The 16,370-nt window shown below is 40.0% G+C and overlaps 1 protein-coding gene across 1 annotated transcript in view; it reads left to right on the forward strand.

The window, feature by feature from the left end:
• The window catches only part of LOC138368496 (dynein beta chain, ciliary-like), a 177,924-nt gene extending 162,047 nt beyond the window's left edge, over nt 1–15,877 (forward strand). Inside the window, exons 11-13 of the mRNA XM_069331017.1 lie at nt 14,107–14,310; nt 14,629–14,825; nt 15,874–15,877. Coding sequence (XP_069187118.1) covers nt 14,107–14,310; nt 14,629–14,825; nt 15,874–15,877 — 405 coding nt within the window. The remainder of the gene's footprint in view (nt 1–14,106; nt 14,311–14,628; nt 14,826–15,873) is intronic.
• Nucleotides 15,878–16,370: the final 493 nt, after the last annotated feature.

A 16,370-nucleotide genomic window follows, 5' to 3' on the forward strand; every position in this document is an offset into this window, starting at 1 on the left:
GAGGCCAGATACAAAGTATCATTCAAGAGATTAAATTCTTCAAGAATCAGAGAGAGAATCTTGAAGAATTGATATCTTGATTCTTGATATCAATTGATAGTTGATTCTTGATATCAACCTGGGGGTTGATTCTTCATATCAACCTGGGGGTTGATATCATGCCAGATCTCTCCCCTGAAGACAATATGAAGAAAATAACATCAGTGGCATATGCTAGGTTGGCCAACATAAGAACGCCCTTTAGAAATTTGTGTTAGGAATCATTCAGAACTTTGTTTACCACATATATCAGACCAATCCTGGAGTATGCAGCTCCAGCATGGGGTCCATATCTAGTCAAGAATAAAAATAAACTAGAAAAGGTTCAAAGGTTTGCCACCAGACTAGTACCCGAACTGAGGGGTATGATCTACGAGGAGAGACTACGGGAAGTAAGTTCACGTCGCTGGAAGAAAGAAAAGTTAGAGGGGACATGATTACTACATACAAGATTCTCAAATGAATTGATAGGGTAGATAAAGACAGACTATTTAACTCAAGGGACACACGCACTAGTGAACACAGGTGGAAAACAAGTTCCCTAATGAGCCATAGAGACATTATATTTTTTTAGTGTCAGAGTAGTTGACAAATGGAATGCATTAGGAAGTGATATGGTGGAGGCTGACTCCATACACAGTTTCATGTGTAGATATGATAGAGCCCAATAGGCTCAGGAACCTATACACCTGTTGATTGACCGTTGAGAGACGGGACCAAAGAGCTGAAACTCCGCCCCCGCAAGCAAAACTAATTTAGTACACACACACTCAAACCAGAAGTATGAGGCTCTAGCATGTAGTCTATACCACGTTAAGCATAGGACAAAGTTGGATACGGTCCAACGGTATGCCACTCGACTAGTTTCAGATCTTAGAGACATGAGTTATAAAGAGAGGCTGCGTGAAATGCACTTCATGTTGCTGGAAGACTGAAGAGTTAGGGGAGACATGATTTCCAAAAAAACATTCTCAGGGAAATTGATAGTGTAGATAAAAAAAACATTATTTAACTCAGATGGATCTTGCACAAGGGGACACAGGTGGAAACGTATTTCCCAAGTGAACCCCATTAACATTAGCAAGAAAATAATTATACACAAAACAGGATAGGTCGGAAGGGAAGGGAATTGTCGGGAAAGTGCGAAGCCATGACGACTATATAGGATTGGGAAGGGATCAGGATAAGGATTTGGAATGGGACGGGGAGGGAAAGAATGGTGTCCAACCACTTGGACAGTCGGGGATTGAACGCCGACCTGCATGAAGCGAGACCGTCGCTCTACCGTCCAGCCCAAGTGGTTGGACAGGATAGGTCGGAGTTCAGAATCCTGTGGGACTGCTGGAAACATAATGTCATTTTGAGGTCTCACTTCTCACAGTAACTCTCTGTATCCTGTTGTTTAGGTATGTCTTTAACTATCTGAGTCCCTTGCCCGTTACTCCTGCCTGTTTTTGCAACTTATGCACCAGCCATTTTTGAGGTGCTGTCTTAAAGGCTTTCCGACAGTCCAAGAAAATGCAGATTACCCACCCTTCTCTTTCTTGCTTAAGAAGGTAAAATTTGCCCTCCCGGGACCCGTGTTGGTGGTTTGTCACGAAGTTCCTTCTCTGCAGATGTATCACTATGTTTTTCATCACGAATTTCTCCATCAACTTGCTGGGTATGCAAGTTTGGGACACTGGCCTGTAGTTCAGTTCCTCTTATCTGTCACTCTTTTTGTTATATTGGGACTACATTAGCCGTCTTCCATATTTCTGGAAGATCTCATTTTTCTAGTCACTTATTATACATCACGGAGCAAGCAAAGTGCTTCAACACATCGTCCCTGGTGAGACATTCTGTCAGGTCCAACAGAATTTCTCACGTCCATATCCATCAGATACCATCTGACCTCATCTCTAGTAATTTCAAAATCTCCCAATCCTGCCTGGTTTATTGCCACGTGTCTTAATTCACTGACTTCTCGTTATATTGTGAATACCTACTAGAATCTCTTATTGAGTTCTGCACACACCTCCTTGTTAGCCTCTTTGTACCTGTCCTCACCCGTTCTCAGCTTCATCATCTGTTCTTTCACTGTTGTTTTTCTCCTGATGTGGCTGTGGAACAGTTTTGGTTCAGTCATGGATTTATTTTCTATGTCGTTTTCATACTGACTCTTTGCTTCTCTTCCAACACTGAGATTCAAATTTCTAGTCCTCTCGTATCTGCCTCTGCTCTCTGGTGTTCAGTTATTTCTGTATTTCCTCTTTGCCCTTATATTTAACTGCCTTGCATGCCAGATTTATCCATGGATTCCTCTTTTCATTTTAATTTGTTTCCTTTTGAGCAAAGATAACTTTTTCTACTGCCTCCTGACTTCTGGATGACGTAATCCATCATGTCTTCTAAAGACTTATCTCTGAGTTCTGTTTCTCATGTTATTTCTATTAGGAATGTTCTCATCTCATAGTTTCCCTTTCGGTATGACAGGCCTTTGCTTTCTGGCAATTTTGGGGGAGATTATTCCTACTTCCACCAGATACTCAAGTATCAGTACACCGTGGTCACTTATTCCAATAGTGGCTTCTAATATAACTTCCCTTATGCGTAACTCGTTCAGGATGAATAACAGACCAAACTTAACCTGCTTATCTTCCACTCTAATTCTTGTGGGTCCCTTCGCGTGTTGGCTTAGAAAATTTATTGTTGCTGCATCCAGTAGATTAGCTCTCCAGGTATCTGGTCCTCCATGTGGGTCTCTATTCTCCCATTCAGTCTTCCCCTGGTTGAGGTATCCCATAATTAACAGTATGAATACAATATATTTGGGGGGGGGGTGAGTTATATATCGCTACTACTTTTTTTCCCTCCAACGTCCATGGTGTCAATTATCTAGATGATGAACCATTCACAGTCCGATACATCTATCTCTTCAAAACTCCATTCTTTCCTTATCAACAGGTTCACTCCTACTCCACTTCTTCCGTCTCTCTCTTTGCTTGCTATGTAGTATTCCTGCAGAAACACTGCTTTTGTTATAACTTCTGTTAATTTTTTCTCTGTGTGCTATTATGTCAGGTCACAGGAAGAAAACCCATTCTCCAAGTTCACTGGTTTCATTTGTAATTTCAGCTACGTTTGAGTACATTGCTTTAAAGCCTATTTTCTTTATCCATTCTCGCTTCCACTCATCCTTGCTGGGCGTTAGCTAGTGTAGGAAGTCGTTCCATGGATGTGGTAAATTGTGAGATAGCTGAAAAGGCTTCGGCGGATTCTGTGGTTAGGGGTGGTGGGCCAAGGGAAGGGGACACAAGAGAGTGTTTGGGGTGATGGGGAAGTGAGGGTTGGGGGGGGGGGTAATGTGAACTTTTGAATGGGGATTGGGAGGGCTCGGAGGGAAGGGGGGAGGGGGGGTTCAGTGGGGAAGGTGGGAGGGAGTCAGTGGGAGGGAGGGAGGGAGGGAGGTGAGGGTGTTGCACTCCTCTCTGAGGTTGCTGAGCTGATGGTGGGTGTTTTCCCCATTCCCCTCTGGTATTGTTGGATTAAACACTTTAGCTCCACTGGTTCTCTTCCCTTGCACTTGTTGCTTGCGTCTGCTGTCATGCTTGTCCCGTCCATCATCAAGTCCCTCTGAAGGAATACCTTTTGGTATTTCCTTACATTTAACAGTTGAGTTTTTTGCTAGAATTTTCCATTTTGTGGTCTCATACGTGAGCACTATCTTTATCAATCGATATCTGTTCTTGTTGTACCTCCTTTATCGGAAAACCCTCTCTACACTTTATTCAGCCCTCTTCATCTGTACCTCCTATAAGATCTCCGACACCGCAGCTCTGTTCTTAGCTTTCCACTTTGCCTGAGTGGCGCCTTCTTATTCTTTCAGGTGTGAGTGTGTATATACGTGTGTGTGTGTGTGTATGTTTGTGTGTGTACTCATCTAGATGTGCTTGTAGGGTCGAACTAGACACCTAGCCCCACCTTCTAAACGTTCTTAGGTTAATGCAACGATTAGACATTGCATTGACTTTTGACAATGATTAGTCATTTTTGCGACAAAAATCTCAAAAACGGTCTGTATACTTTCTAAAATCAGATATTATGTTCACCCTCTGCTCTCCTCTCATTATACTGCGCACTAATCTAATCTTACATACGGTATTTGTGCATGGGGTTCAACCACTGCAAACTACCTCAAGCCTATCATAACTCAGCTAAAATTTGCTATCAGAATGATAAACTCTGTTTTCAGACAACACACAGCCCCTCTATTTAAGTCCCTTATGCCATGCGTCGCTCACCTTGGCCTTGTGTTAAGTGAGGTTACAGTCAAACAGCGGGGAGATCATGTTACTGATCCTGCAACCTCACGCATGTATGTCTCTGCTCCCTCCACTAGGGTATCATATATCACCCCCCCCCCACCCGGAGCTCTCCTAGTTATGCCTCGAGACAGGTCACCACTATTTGATCTTAGACCCAAAGGGTAGAGGAGAAGGCCCAGCCCACACTGCTAAGCTCAATCCTGCAGTATGTGACTCCCCGCCGAGCCTGCCCACCTATGCTTGGCAAAGTTTCGCCGGACTCCCGGCCGTAACTTCAATTCCATCTCTTCCTTTCTGGTCATCAGCTGGATAATTCTCTCTACTTCCCAGCAATGCTGTTGGTTCGAATATAATGTATCTACAGCAGTCCCAGGGGCCTCTTTCTATGTACTGTCAGCCTTAGAATCCAAATATGTTGTTGTGTTGCCAACCCAGGGTCACTAGGAAAAGCCAGTACTAGTGTTCAAATCTAATATCGTATTGCCAACACAGGGTCTCTCTCTATGTAATGCCAGCACCAGTATACCTGGTTGACACCTGGTTGATGGGGTTCTGGGAGTTCTTCTACTCCCCAAGCCCGGCCCGAGGCCAGGCTTGACTTGTGAGAGTTTGGTCCACTAGGCTGTTGCTTGGAGCGGCCCGCAGGCCCACATACCCACCACAGTCTGTTTAGTACGGCACTCCTTAGAGGAATAAATCTAGTTTCCTCTTGAAGATGTCCACGGTTGTTCCGGCAATGTTTCTTATGCTTGCTGGGAGGGTGTTGAACAACTGTGGACCTCTGATGTTTATACAGTGTTCTCTGATTGTGCCTATGGCACCCCTGCTCTTCACTGGTTCTATTCTGCATTTTCTTCCATATCGTTCACTCCAGTACATTGTTATTTTACTGTGTAGATTTGGTACTTGGCCCTCCAGTATCTTTCAGGTGTATATTATTTGATATCTCTCTCGTCTTCTTTCTAGTGAGTACATTTGGAGGGCTTTGAGATGATCTCAATAATTTAGGTGCTTTATCGCGTCTATGCGTGCCGTATATGTTCTCTGTATTCCCTCTATTTCAGCAATCTCTCCTGCTCTGAAGGGGCCATGACCTCGATTTCGGAAAAGTTGTTCAATGTCAACCAATATTTTTTGACTAGTTGTATATGAAAAGGGCTGCAATTGTTCCAAGTTTCAGTACTGCAGCGTAAATAGAAAGGGAGATATATATATTTTTTTTTTCAATTTTTTTTTTACACATTTTCAAGTGTGAATAAAAAAAGAACACATTTCAGATATAATCATTCTATGACACTTTTCTGACACATTAGCTTATAATAAAGGTTCGTAACTTATGAAGTTTCCAAAACATCTTTAGTTTTTCTAAAATACAAATATTCAAAGTTCCCCTCCAAAATTATGCAAATATGTCATGTTTATTGCTAATATACAATCAATAAAAGAACTTAGGAAAAAACGATAAGTTGGGGTTTAGAGACATACACTTTACATATAAGGTGTAAGTTTCATGTAAATTGAATAAAAAATAAAAAAGTTATTCAAACATTTATGTAATTTAAAATATTTTAAATATATAAGAAAATAATAAAGTCTAAGGTGCTGCCATCTGTGGCTGAGGTTGACATCAACCAGTTTTCTCCAAAACTGGCACCCTTACAGATAGGCTTATGTGCTGTCAGGTGTATAAGTTTCATGCAAATCGTCCGATAAAAAAAAAAATGAAATTGTTTTTTTTTTTTAAATTAAAAAAAAATTTTCTAATAAAACTAATTTTAATATTTTTTTAATATATGCTACTGAGATAGCCGAGAGTCATAGATATGATTTCAGTTGACACTTGTGTTTGATAATCGTTTTGACCATTTTGAAATAATTTTGACACCTACTTCAATATTTTTTTTCTCCCTTCCTATTTATGCTACGATGCTGAGACTTGGGCCAGATGAAGTTCTTTTCATGTACAACTCGTCAAAAAAGTTTGATTGAAATCGAACCAGTTTTCATTTAATGCTTTTTGGGGGAAATCTGGAGGTCATACCCACTGAAGGGGGAAGTGAGTACTGAGCAGTACTCAAGACGGGACAACACAAGTGATTTGAAGAGTTCAACCATTGTGATGGGATCCCTGGATTTGAAAGTTCTTGTAATCCATCCTATCATTTTTCTGGCTGTCACAATATTTGTTTGGTTATGCTCCCTAAACGTTAGGTCGTCAGACATCATTATTCCCAAATCCTTTACATGCTGTTTTCCTACTATGGGTATATTTGATTGTGTTTTATACCCTGTATTATGGAGGGTATAAATTATATGTATTTGTAGAGGGTATGTATTATTGTATGTTTAAGGTCCTCATTTTTACCGTACCTGAGTACCTGGAATTTATCACTGTTAAACATCATGTTATTTTCTGATGCCCAGTCGAAAACTTTATTAATATTAGCTTGAAGTTTTTTAATGTCTTCAGCCGAGGTAATTTTCATACTTATTTTTGTGTCATATGCAAAGGATGATACGAAGCTGTGACTTGTAATTTTGTCTATATCTGATATGAGAATAAGGAAAAGCAGCGGTGCAAGGACTGTATCCTTAGGTACAGAGCTTTTAACTTTACTTGGACTAGATTTTATATGGTTGACCGTTACTCGCTGAGTCCTGTTTGACAGAAAACTGAGTATCCAGCGTCCTACTTTACCGGTTATTCCCATTGACTTTATTTTGTGTGCTATCACGCCATGGTCACATTTATCGAAAGGCCTTTGCGAAGTCCGTGTATATCACATCAGCATACTGTTTTTCTTCTAATGACTCAGTGACTTTGTCGTAGTGCTCAAGTAGCTGTGAGAGGCACGATCTTCCCGCTCGAAATTCATGTTGGCCTGGGTTGTGGAGGTCATTGGTCTCCATGAAATTGGTGACCTGACTCCTAATCACTCTCTCAAATACTTTTATTATGTGCGATGTTAATGCAACTGGTCTATAATTCTTTACCAATGCTTTGCTCCCTCCCTTGTGTAGAGGGGCTATGTCTGCTACTTCTTGTCCCCTAACCTTTAAGTGCATCTGGTATCTCCCACGTGTCCAGGCTCTTCCTCCACACTATACTGAGTGCCTGTGCTACAGTATAGTATACTGCCTATGCAGTATAGTATAATCATATATCATTTATCCACAATGCTCAATGAGATGGAGGTGACATCAAAAGCAATGATAAAATAATAAAAGTTTACTCAAAAGCAAACTACAAACACATGAAATATCTATATGTATTCTTATGGAAATAATAATGGTGACAGCAGCGCTCCTCTGGTGGCCGCTGGCAGCTTACTTCAACTGATCGAGTTTAAAGGGACCACTAGCCCCCCTCATAGGGGGGAGCGACTCCGACAGCTTGGCTCCACAGTCCTCCAGCAGGTCGGCCACTCACGCCATTCGCTGTCTTTCCCAGAAAGTAGATGATATATATGTGCTGTCCCCACAGCCTAATCTACTCCTATGACACTCTAGTAAATGCCTAAACATAATAATAGGCCTATCATGCCTAACAATCAAGGGAAATGTGGGAGGGAAAAATGATCTACCTTAACAAATCCTGTCCTCAGACGCCTGGCCTCCGATGGTCACTGGGGCTCCTCCTCTCCTCACGTCGTTCCTAGACGTCCCAGATGAGTCACCAGTCCATAGGCGTTGTGAAGATTCTCGTTATCTCCGTACTCGTTTCCTGAGTGAAGTTCCTAGGCGTTGGCTCGTCCAGTCGTCACTGCACACGTCGTTCCCTCAAGCACTCCTTCACCGAGATCACTCACTCCTAGATCTGGATGCGTTTTCTCTCTCTTCTGAGTGCCCAGTGGGCGTGATCCCATCACAACAGCTTTGAGTACCTTGGAGTTCCACTGACGGCGAGCCACTCACTACTCCAGCCGTCGTAACTCTCGACTTCTCCAAGATTATCAGCTCACAGTCCTCGGAGCCCTTACACCACTGGAACTCGGCTTTCACGCACTTCCCTGATGTACTGCAGTCTTTGGTAGTCACCATAAACTGGTCAGGCAATGTAAATCCACTGAATGAGGCTCCTAGACCTCAGAACTTGAGAGCTCGACCAGCGCACGCCCACTCTCAACGAAGCACTGCAGATCTCTGAGTGTCTGGCGCTCTGCAGGCGGTAAGCCAGGTCTCCCGGTGACGTCACAGATCCAGGGGCGGGCTCTGATTGGTCAATCAAGTCATGTGACCTCAGCCAGCCAATCACCGGCCGGCGGGCGCCACACACAAAATGGTGAATTTGCAGGCAGGGGGCGCCATTTTGTTGTACCTAGGGCGTGACTTTTCCTCTTTACCTATAAACTTATAATACAAATTTCTCCATAAATCGGTAACCATTTCGGTAGCCTCATACCTTAAAAGATTCCCTGCATCTCAGAAAACCTGCAGGTAAGCTGATATGACTCTTAAATTCGGCATATGGGAGAAATAGGAGAGGGCACCGTCACACTTGATATGCTAAACAAACACTCACTTCACACATCCTCATGTGATATGTACATGGTAAAAAAACCTTGTTCTTAATGCTAATCTTGATCTGAAACTTTTCCTTGATTGATGTAATAGAACCCATGAGCACCACTCCAGAAATAAATATCTCTTTGATATCCCCAGAGTGAAACTAAATCTGTGCAAACACTCCTTGCAAATAAAAGAGCCAGTCTTTGGAACTCAGTCCCTGATGAATTAAAAAAGTGGTCCATCCCATGCCCGGTTCAAAAATAAAATATAAAAGTACCTAATTTCATCCTCATAGTTTCCTACCTCGTGCTTCAAACTCACGCTGTCTCATATACTACCCACTGCCCCAATATTAGTACTTAAGACATATATTCTTACCATTGTAATCATCTCTATCAACTTATGTTGTAGTTATATGTTGATATAAAACCCTTGCTACAGTGTACCCATTCACCTTACCTGATATGTTTGGTTATGGACCTTCACGAAATGCATGCGTGTTAGTGGTCTTGCATGAATGTAAAAACTACCTTTCTTATGTAATCTTACCAACCTATTGTACTTTCTTGCAAATAAATTATTATTATTATTATTTGCGTTTCCAGTTTCCATCTATGACTCCTCGTTCTGTTTTCCTAGCTTTGAACAACGCTGTTTTGTCTACTTTGTCAATTTCCCTTAGAACTTGTATGTTATTATGGCTCTCTTATCTCTCTTTTTCCTCAGTGTGGTAAGGTCCGGTTCTCTCAATCTTTTCTAATAGATCAATCTTATCAGCTAAGAATGAGTCTCGTTGCATATCTTTGGACCTTTTCTAGATTACAGAATGAATCTCGTTGTAAATCTTCGGACCTTTTCTAGATTATCTTTGTACTTTTTCAATTAAGGGTTCCTTGATGGGGTTGCATATTGAAGAGTGAGTCTCACCTTCGCTGAGTATATGCCCAGGAAGCCCCTTCGTCATAGTTTCAGAAGGATACGTGGTTGTTGGCCAGTATGCCATGTGCAGCTGTTGTTATTCTACTAATGGGGGCTTCTGGCATCAGATTTGGGGTTGTGTCCACTCCCAGGTTTTTCTCCTTGTATGACTGAAGATTTGCCCTTCCCTGCATGCTATACTGCTGTACTGGCCTTCGCACCTCTGTTCTAATCCTCAACATTAACTTTGCATTTGGCTGGGTTAATCTCTATCAGTCATAAGACAATGAAGAAATTAACACATGTTCAATAATGTGAAAACTTATAACCATGAAGAGAAAATGAACAAAGAAATATTTTGAATGCATTCGTGTTAATCAACCCATGTCCATATTTTTTATATATCATTCTTTACTTGAGAATGAAGTTGAAATATTAACTCTCCAAAGGTAATTTTTCAGTGTTATTATGGCATGACACTAAGCTATGTGTTTTGTGGACCTTGCCAATATTTTCAAGTGCAGAGTAGAAGTGAATATAATCTAGCCGGTGCACCCGAGGATGTAAACAATTATATATTCCTTTGCAAGTTACAAATCATTCTATTACTGTTACATAATTTGTCAAATTTAAGCTATAAGTCTCTAGGACTTATAGCGTCTGTAGGACTGTAGGACTGTCTATATTATCAGCCACAACTGGGCTGTAGTCCCTACTGTAGTGTAGATTGGGAAACCGATCTCCGTGGCACAGTGGTAACACACTCGCCCCGCGCTTCACGAGCAATTTGGCCTTGGTTCGTATCCTGGCCGGGGAGGATTAACTTGGCGCCAATCCTCAAGTAGTGAATGGGTACCTGGTTGTTAAATGATTTGGCGGGTCGTATTCTGGGGAAAATAAGGATTAAGGACCTGACCGAAACGCCGTGCTAGTGACTTTACTAGAATGTAAGAACTCTTGAATATAAATAACAAACTCAAATGATCTGTATAAATCAGTCATGAATAAAGCTTCTGAATATAAATGTAAATTACTATTTACGTTATGTAAGACTGTTCTATATAACATAACCTAAACCTTTATGTTGGTCTGAGCTATTTTTCTCTATGATAATGTCAGAACTATTGTTCTGTATGTAATAGTCAGAACTATACTTCTGTATGGCATAGTCAGAATCATTCGTCTGTATGACAAAATAATTCTTCTGTATGAGAAAGAACTATTTATCTGTATGGCATAGTCAGAACTATTTTTCTGAATGATATAGTAAGAACTATTCTATTTTATGACATAGAACTATCAATCTCTATGAAATAGTCTGAATTATTTTTCAGTATCACATAGTCAGAAGTATTCTCATGAATGACATTGTCAAAATCTTCTGCATGGCAAAGAACTGTTCTTATCTATGACATAGTTAGAATTATTAAACTGAATGATTTGGAACAATTCTTCTGTATGACTTAGAACTATTCTTTTATATAACATAGTCATAATTCTTCTGTGTATGATTTAGAACTATTCGTGTGTGACTTAGAACTATTATTCTGTATGACATAGTCAGAACTATTCTTATGTTTGACATTCTCAGAATTTTTCTTCTGTATGACATACTAATTTTTTTTATTCTGTTTGACATAAAATTGTTTCTGAATGGCAGAACTATTCTTCTATAACACATAGTCAGATCTATTATTCTTTACAGCATAGAGAGAACTATTATTCTGTACTGCATAGTGAGAACTATTCATCTGAATAACATTAAACTATTCTTTTATAATACACAGTCAAAACTATTCTTCTGTATGAAATAGTCTGGACTATTCTTCTGTATTACAGTCAGAATTATTTTTCTCTATTACAGTCAGAATTATTTTTCTGTATGTCATAGTCAGAGCTCTTCTCGATGACAGAGTCAAAACTTATTATTTTCTATGACACAAAAAATTTATTCTGCATGAAATAGTGGGGGGTCTCTTATTCTGCATGGCATAGTCTTAATTATTATTCTCTATGTAATAGAACTATTTTCAGCATGAAATAGTCAAATCTATTCGTCTGTTTGGTATAGAACTATTATTCTGCTTGACATAGTCAGAACTATTATTCTGTATGACAGAGAAATATTCATCTCAATTACAGAAATATTCTTCCGTTTGATATAGATTTTTTCTGCGTGATATCATCAGAACTATTCTTCTCTTTGACATAGTCTTGATTATTTTTCTGTATGACATAGAACTATTCTTCTGTATGACATAGTCATAGTTATTCTTCTGTATGAATAATCAGAATTCTTCATCTTTATGACTTAGAGCTATTCTTCTGAATGAATTAGTCAGAATTAATTTTCTGTATGAAATAGAACTATTCTCTTGTAAGACAGTCAGAATTATTCTTCTGTATGCCTAGAACATTCTTCTGTATGACATAGTGAGAATTCTTCTTCTGTATGACGTTTTCAGAATTTGTTTTTCTGTGAAACAAAAATATTCGTTTGTATAAAAGAGTGAGAGGACTGTTCTTCTGTATGGCAAAGTCAGAACTATTCTTTTACATCTCACAGAACTGCTCTGTATAACATTGTCAGAACTATTCTTCTGTATAACAGAGTCAGGACTGTTGTTCTGCATGACATAGAAATATTATTCTGTACGACATAGACCTGTACTTCATTATAACATGATCAGAACTATTTCCTTGTATTACATTGTCATTCTTCTACATGACGTAGTCAGAAATATTATTCTGTATGACATAGAATTGTTCTTTAGATTGACGGAACTATGCTTCTACATGACATAGTCTGAACTATTCATCTCTATGACATAGTCAGGACTATTCTTCTGTTTGACATAGTCAGGACTATTCTTCTGTTTGACATAGTATGCACTATTCTTCTGTATTATAGTCAGAATTATTTTTTAGTATGTCATAGTTAGAATTACTTGTCTGTATGTCAAAAGTCAGAGCTCTTCTCTATGACAGTCAAAATAATTATTTTCTATGACACAAAAATGTTTCACTGAATAACCGCTGATTTAAATAGAACTATTTTTCTGCATGAAATAGTCAAATCTATTCGTCTGTTTGATATAGAACTCTTCTTCTGCATGACAGAGTTCGAAAATTTCTTCATTATGACATTGAAATTGAAATTGAATTTGAAATAAGTTTATTAAGGTAAAATACACACAAAGGGATGAGATAGCTTAAGCTCTTCTCACCCCGTTCAGTACAATGTGTTCATACATATACGGACACATCACCAACAATAAACATATTACCGAACATTCTTTGAGATAACATATACATTTCTTCCTTTTTCACAAGTAGTATGGTATCAAACGTACACACAAATACTTTTATGACTAGGTATATACACAATATGCAAAACACATTCAGACAATTTAACAAAAGGTTACAATCTTGGTGAAAAATTCTTATATCTCTCCAGAATATCACCAACCTTTAAGTTGTGACACGTCCAGCCTATTTGTTCAGAAACAGTCCTTATCTCAGTGTTTCTATATACATTAATCAACGGGCAATCATGAACATAATGGGTGAGGGTGTGAGAGCTTAACATACCTTAATTATTTAATTTGATATTGTCGGAACTCTTCTTTTGAATAACATAGAACTATTCTTCTGTATGACATAGAAAGTTTTACTGTGTGACATCCAACTATTCTTATGTTTGAAATAGTCTTGACTATTTTCTGTTTGTCATAGAATTATTATTTTGTTGTGACAAATATTTTTTTGTATGAAATAGTCAGGACTAATCTTAACATAGTAGGAACTATTTTTTATGAGACAGCCTATATTATTCTGAATGACTTTGTGACAATTATTTTTCCGTATGACAATTCTTTTTGTATGACATTGTCATAACTATTATTGTGTGTGATATAGTCAGAAGTATTCTTCCATATGCCATTGCCAGAACTTTTCTTCTGTATGATATAGAGCAATTCTTTTGTAACATAGAACTATTCTTCTGTATGCCTTTGAACTATTCTTCTGCATGACATATAAATATTCTTCTGTGTGACATAGAATTATTCTTTTGTATGTCATAAGGAGAACTATGCCTTTATATGACATAGTGAGAACTATTCTTCTGTATGACATAGTGAGAACTATTCTTCTGTTTGACATAGTGAGAACTATATCTTTATATGACATAGAGAGAACTATGCCTATATAGGCCAGTCTTGACCAGTTACATGTCGGAGATTAACAATATATTTCATTATGTTTCAATTAAAATGTTGACTACTTCTCTATATTGCAATTAATTTTTTAATTCTGGCGTCTGGTTGTTAAGGTTGTGGTGAGCCTGAACCTTTCCAACCAGCTAGTGGCTACCAGCGAGGTGCCCGCCGGTCTCAGGACCAAGGGTGTCTACTTCCTGAAGGCTTGCGATGTCCCTCTGGTGCGGGAGGAAGATACCAGCAATGTCCGCGATCATGTCATCTTCGGGGACATCTCACCACAGCCTCTGGACCAGCTTTCCACGCTCATTGAGGAGGTGAGGATAAGAGTATGGATTGATGGATATAGGGTGTTGGAGTGGAGAGAGAGATAAAAAGAGAATGGAGTAAAGTAGCTAGATAATGGAAGGGAGTGTTGTTGAGAGATAGCGGAGTCCAAGACTTCCCCAAATAACCTTGTACATGTTTTTCTTTGATACCCGATAAGTGACGATGTTCTGTAATTATTAACTAGTTATGTATATGGTATTATGGTAGACGTGCCATGTTCTCTCACTCGTGAAGGCCTTGTTGTGAGATATTCTTCCTCTCACCCTTCAAGTACTTATACAACAAAATCTGTATACGACCTCCAGGTCATCATTCCCATGCTGGAGAACCCCGCTAACCGCAGCGGGTGGCCTGAGATGGTGTGTGAGGACCTGTCCCAGCAGCTGTACTCCCTCAGAGGCACCGTATACCGCATGTGGGGCCAGCTGCGGGGCCAGACGCTCCTGCCGCTCCCCTTCGGCCTCGATACCTTGGAGAAAGCTGAGAGACATGCCTTAGATACGTAAGTTCTTGGTGTATCCGGAGCCTCTTCCTTTATTTCTCTTATTAGTACATGACGTTAATATTGCCGATAGACCTAATTATTCATTGCGTCATATATGAAGAAATTGCTGATGAAAGTAAGATATTTCACAAGTAAATTATAGCTTTTGAGGTTATTATTAGTTTTTTGTACAATGAGTAAGTTAAGAAAGTACAGCTTTCGTAGTGGTGAATAGCTCTGCACCGAAAGAGAATTTGTACTGTTCAGTACTCACTTCCCCCTTCAGAGCAGGTGAGATTGCTGAAATAGAGGGGAATACAGAGAACATATACGGCACGCATAGACGCAATAAAACACCTAAATTATTGGGATCGTCTCAAAGCTCTACAAATGTACTCACTAGAAAGAAGACGAGTGGGATATCAAATAATATACACGTGGAACATAGTGGAGGGCCAGGTACCAAATCTACACAGTAAAATAACAACATACTGGAGTGGAAGAAAATGCAGAATAGAACCAGCGAAGAGCAGGGGTGCCACAAGCACAGTCAGAGAACACTGTACAAACATCAGAGGTCCGCGGTTGTTCAACATCCTCCCAGCGAGCATATGAGATATTGCCGGAACAACCGTGGACATCTTCAAGAAAAAACTAGATCATTTTCTCCATGGAGTGCCAGACCAACCGGGCTGTGGTGGATATGTGGGCCTGCGGGCCGCTCCAAGCAACAGCCTGGTGGACCAAACTCTCACAAGTCAAGCCAGGCCTCGGGCCGGGCTTGGGGAGTAGAAGAGCTCCCAGAACCCCATCAACCAGGTATCAATCAGAACATTTTCCCTGACGGTCAATTATGGAGTTCATGGTATTGTTGTTACATATCCCTGAGCAGCACCTGTCTGGTTGGTTTTGATTCATCAAAGGTCCGAGCAACATATTCGTCGTTTCTGATGAGCAATAAGTACTTTAAAATAGTTGGTCTCTACAGCTGCTGGAATGATTGATGGGGTTCCTTTTGTGACGACTTAGATCAATTGCAAATAAATTTTTATATTCTCATTACCAGTTAGTAGACTTTTTAAAAATTGGGCAATTCAAAGTGAACGGAGGAACCAGTACTTTCGGGACTAAATGTTTGTTCTAGTAATTTTAGATAAGCTCTTCACTCGTGTCATATTTGTAGATGATACTGACCTGCAGTAACACTCCCTAGGGGCGAGATGACGGACTCCCAGCTGAAGAGTGCCATCGAGGGAGTGGTGATCAAGTGGGTACATCAGGTGGAGGAGGTGCTGACGCAGGACACGGAGGACCTGGCCGCACCTGATTACTTTCCCAAGCCTCTGGAGGAGATCACTTTCTGGAGCAAACGTCGCGAAAATCTCACTCACATTTCTAGCCAACTCAAGGATAAGAAGGTAGCGCCAGCAGGTGGTAGTCGAAGGACAAGCCTTTGTTCCAGGTAGAAAAGACCAGAAGCTACTCTCTGGGCTGAAAGGCTGTCGCTTGCCACAGAGGCTTGTTTTTGATAATTGTTTCACTAGCATCAAGTGGTGCTGAGCT

The sequence above is a fragment of the Procambarus clarkii genome, chromosome 25 (assembly GCF_040958095.1).
Source record: "Procambarus clarkii isolate CNS0578487 chromosome 25, FALCON_Pclarkii_2.0, whole genome shotgun sequence".
NCBI classification, from domain to species: domain Eukaryota; kingdom Metazoa; phylum Arthropoda; class Malacostraca; order Decapoda; family Cambaridae; genus Procambarus; species Procambarus clarkii.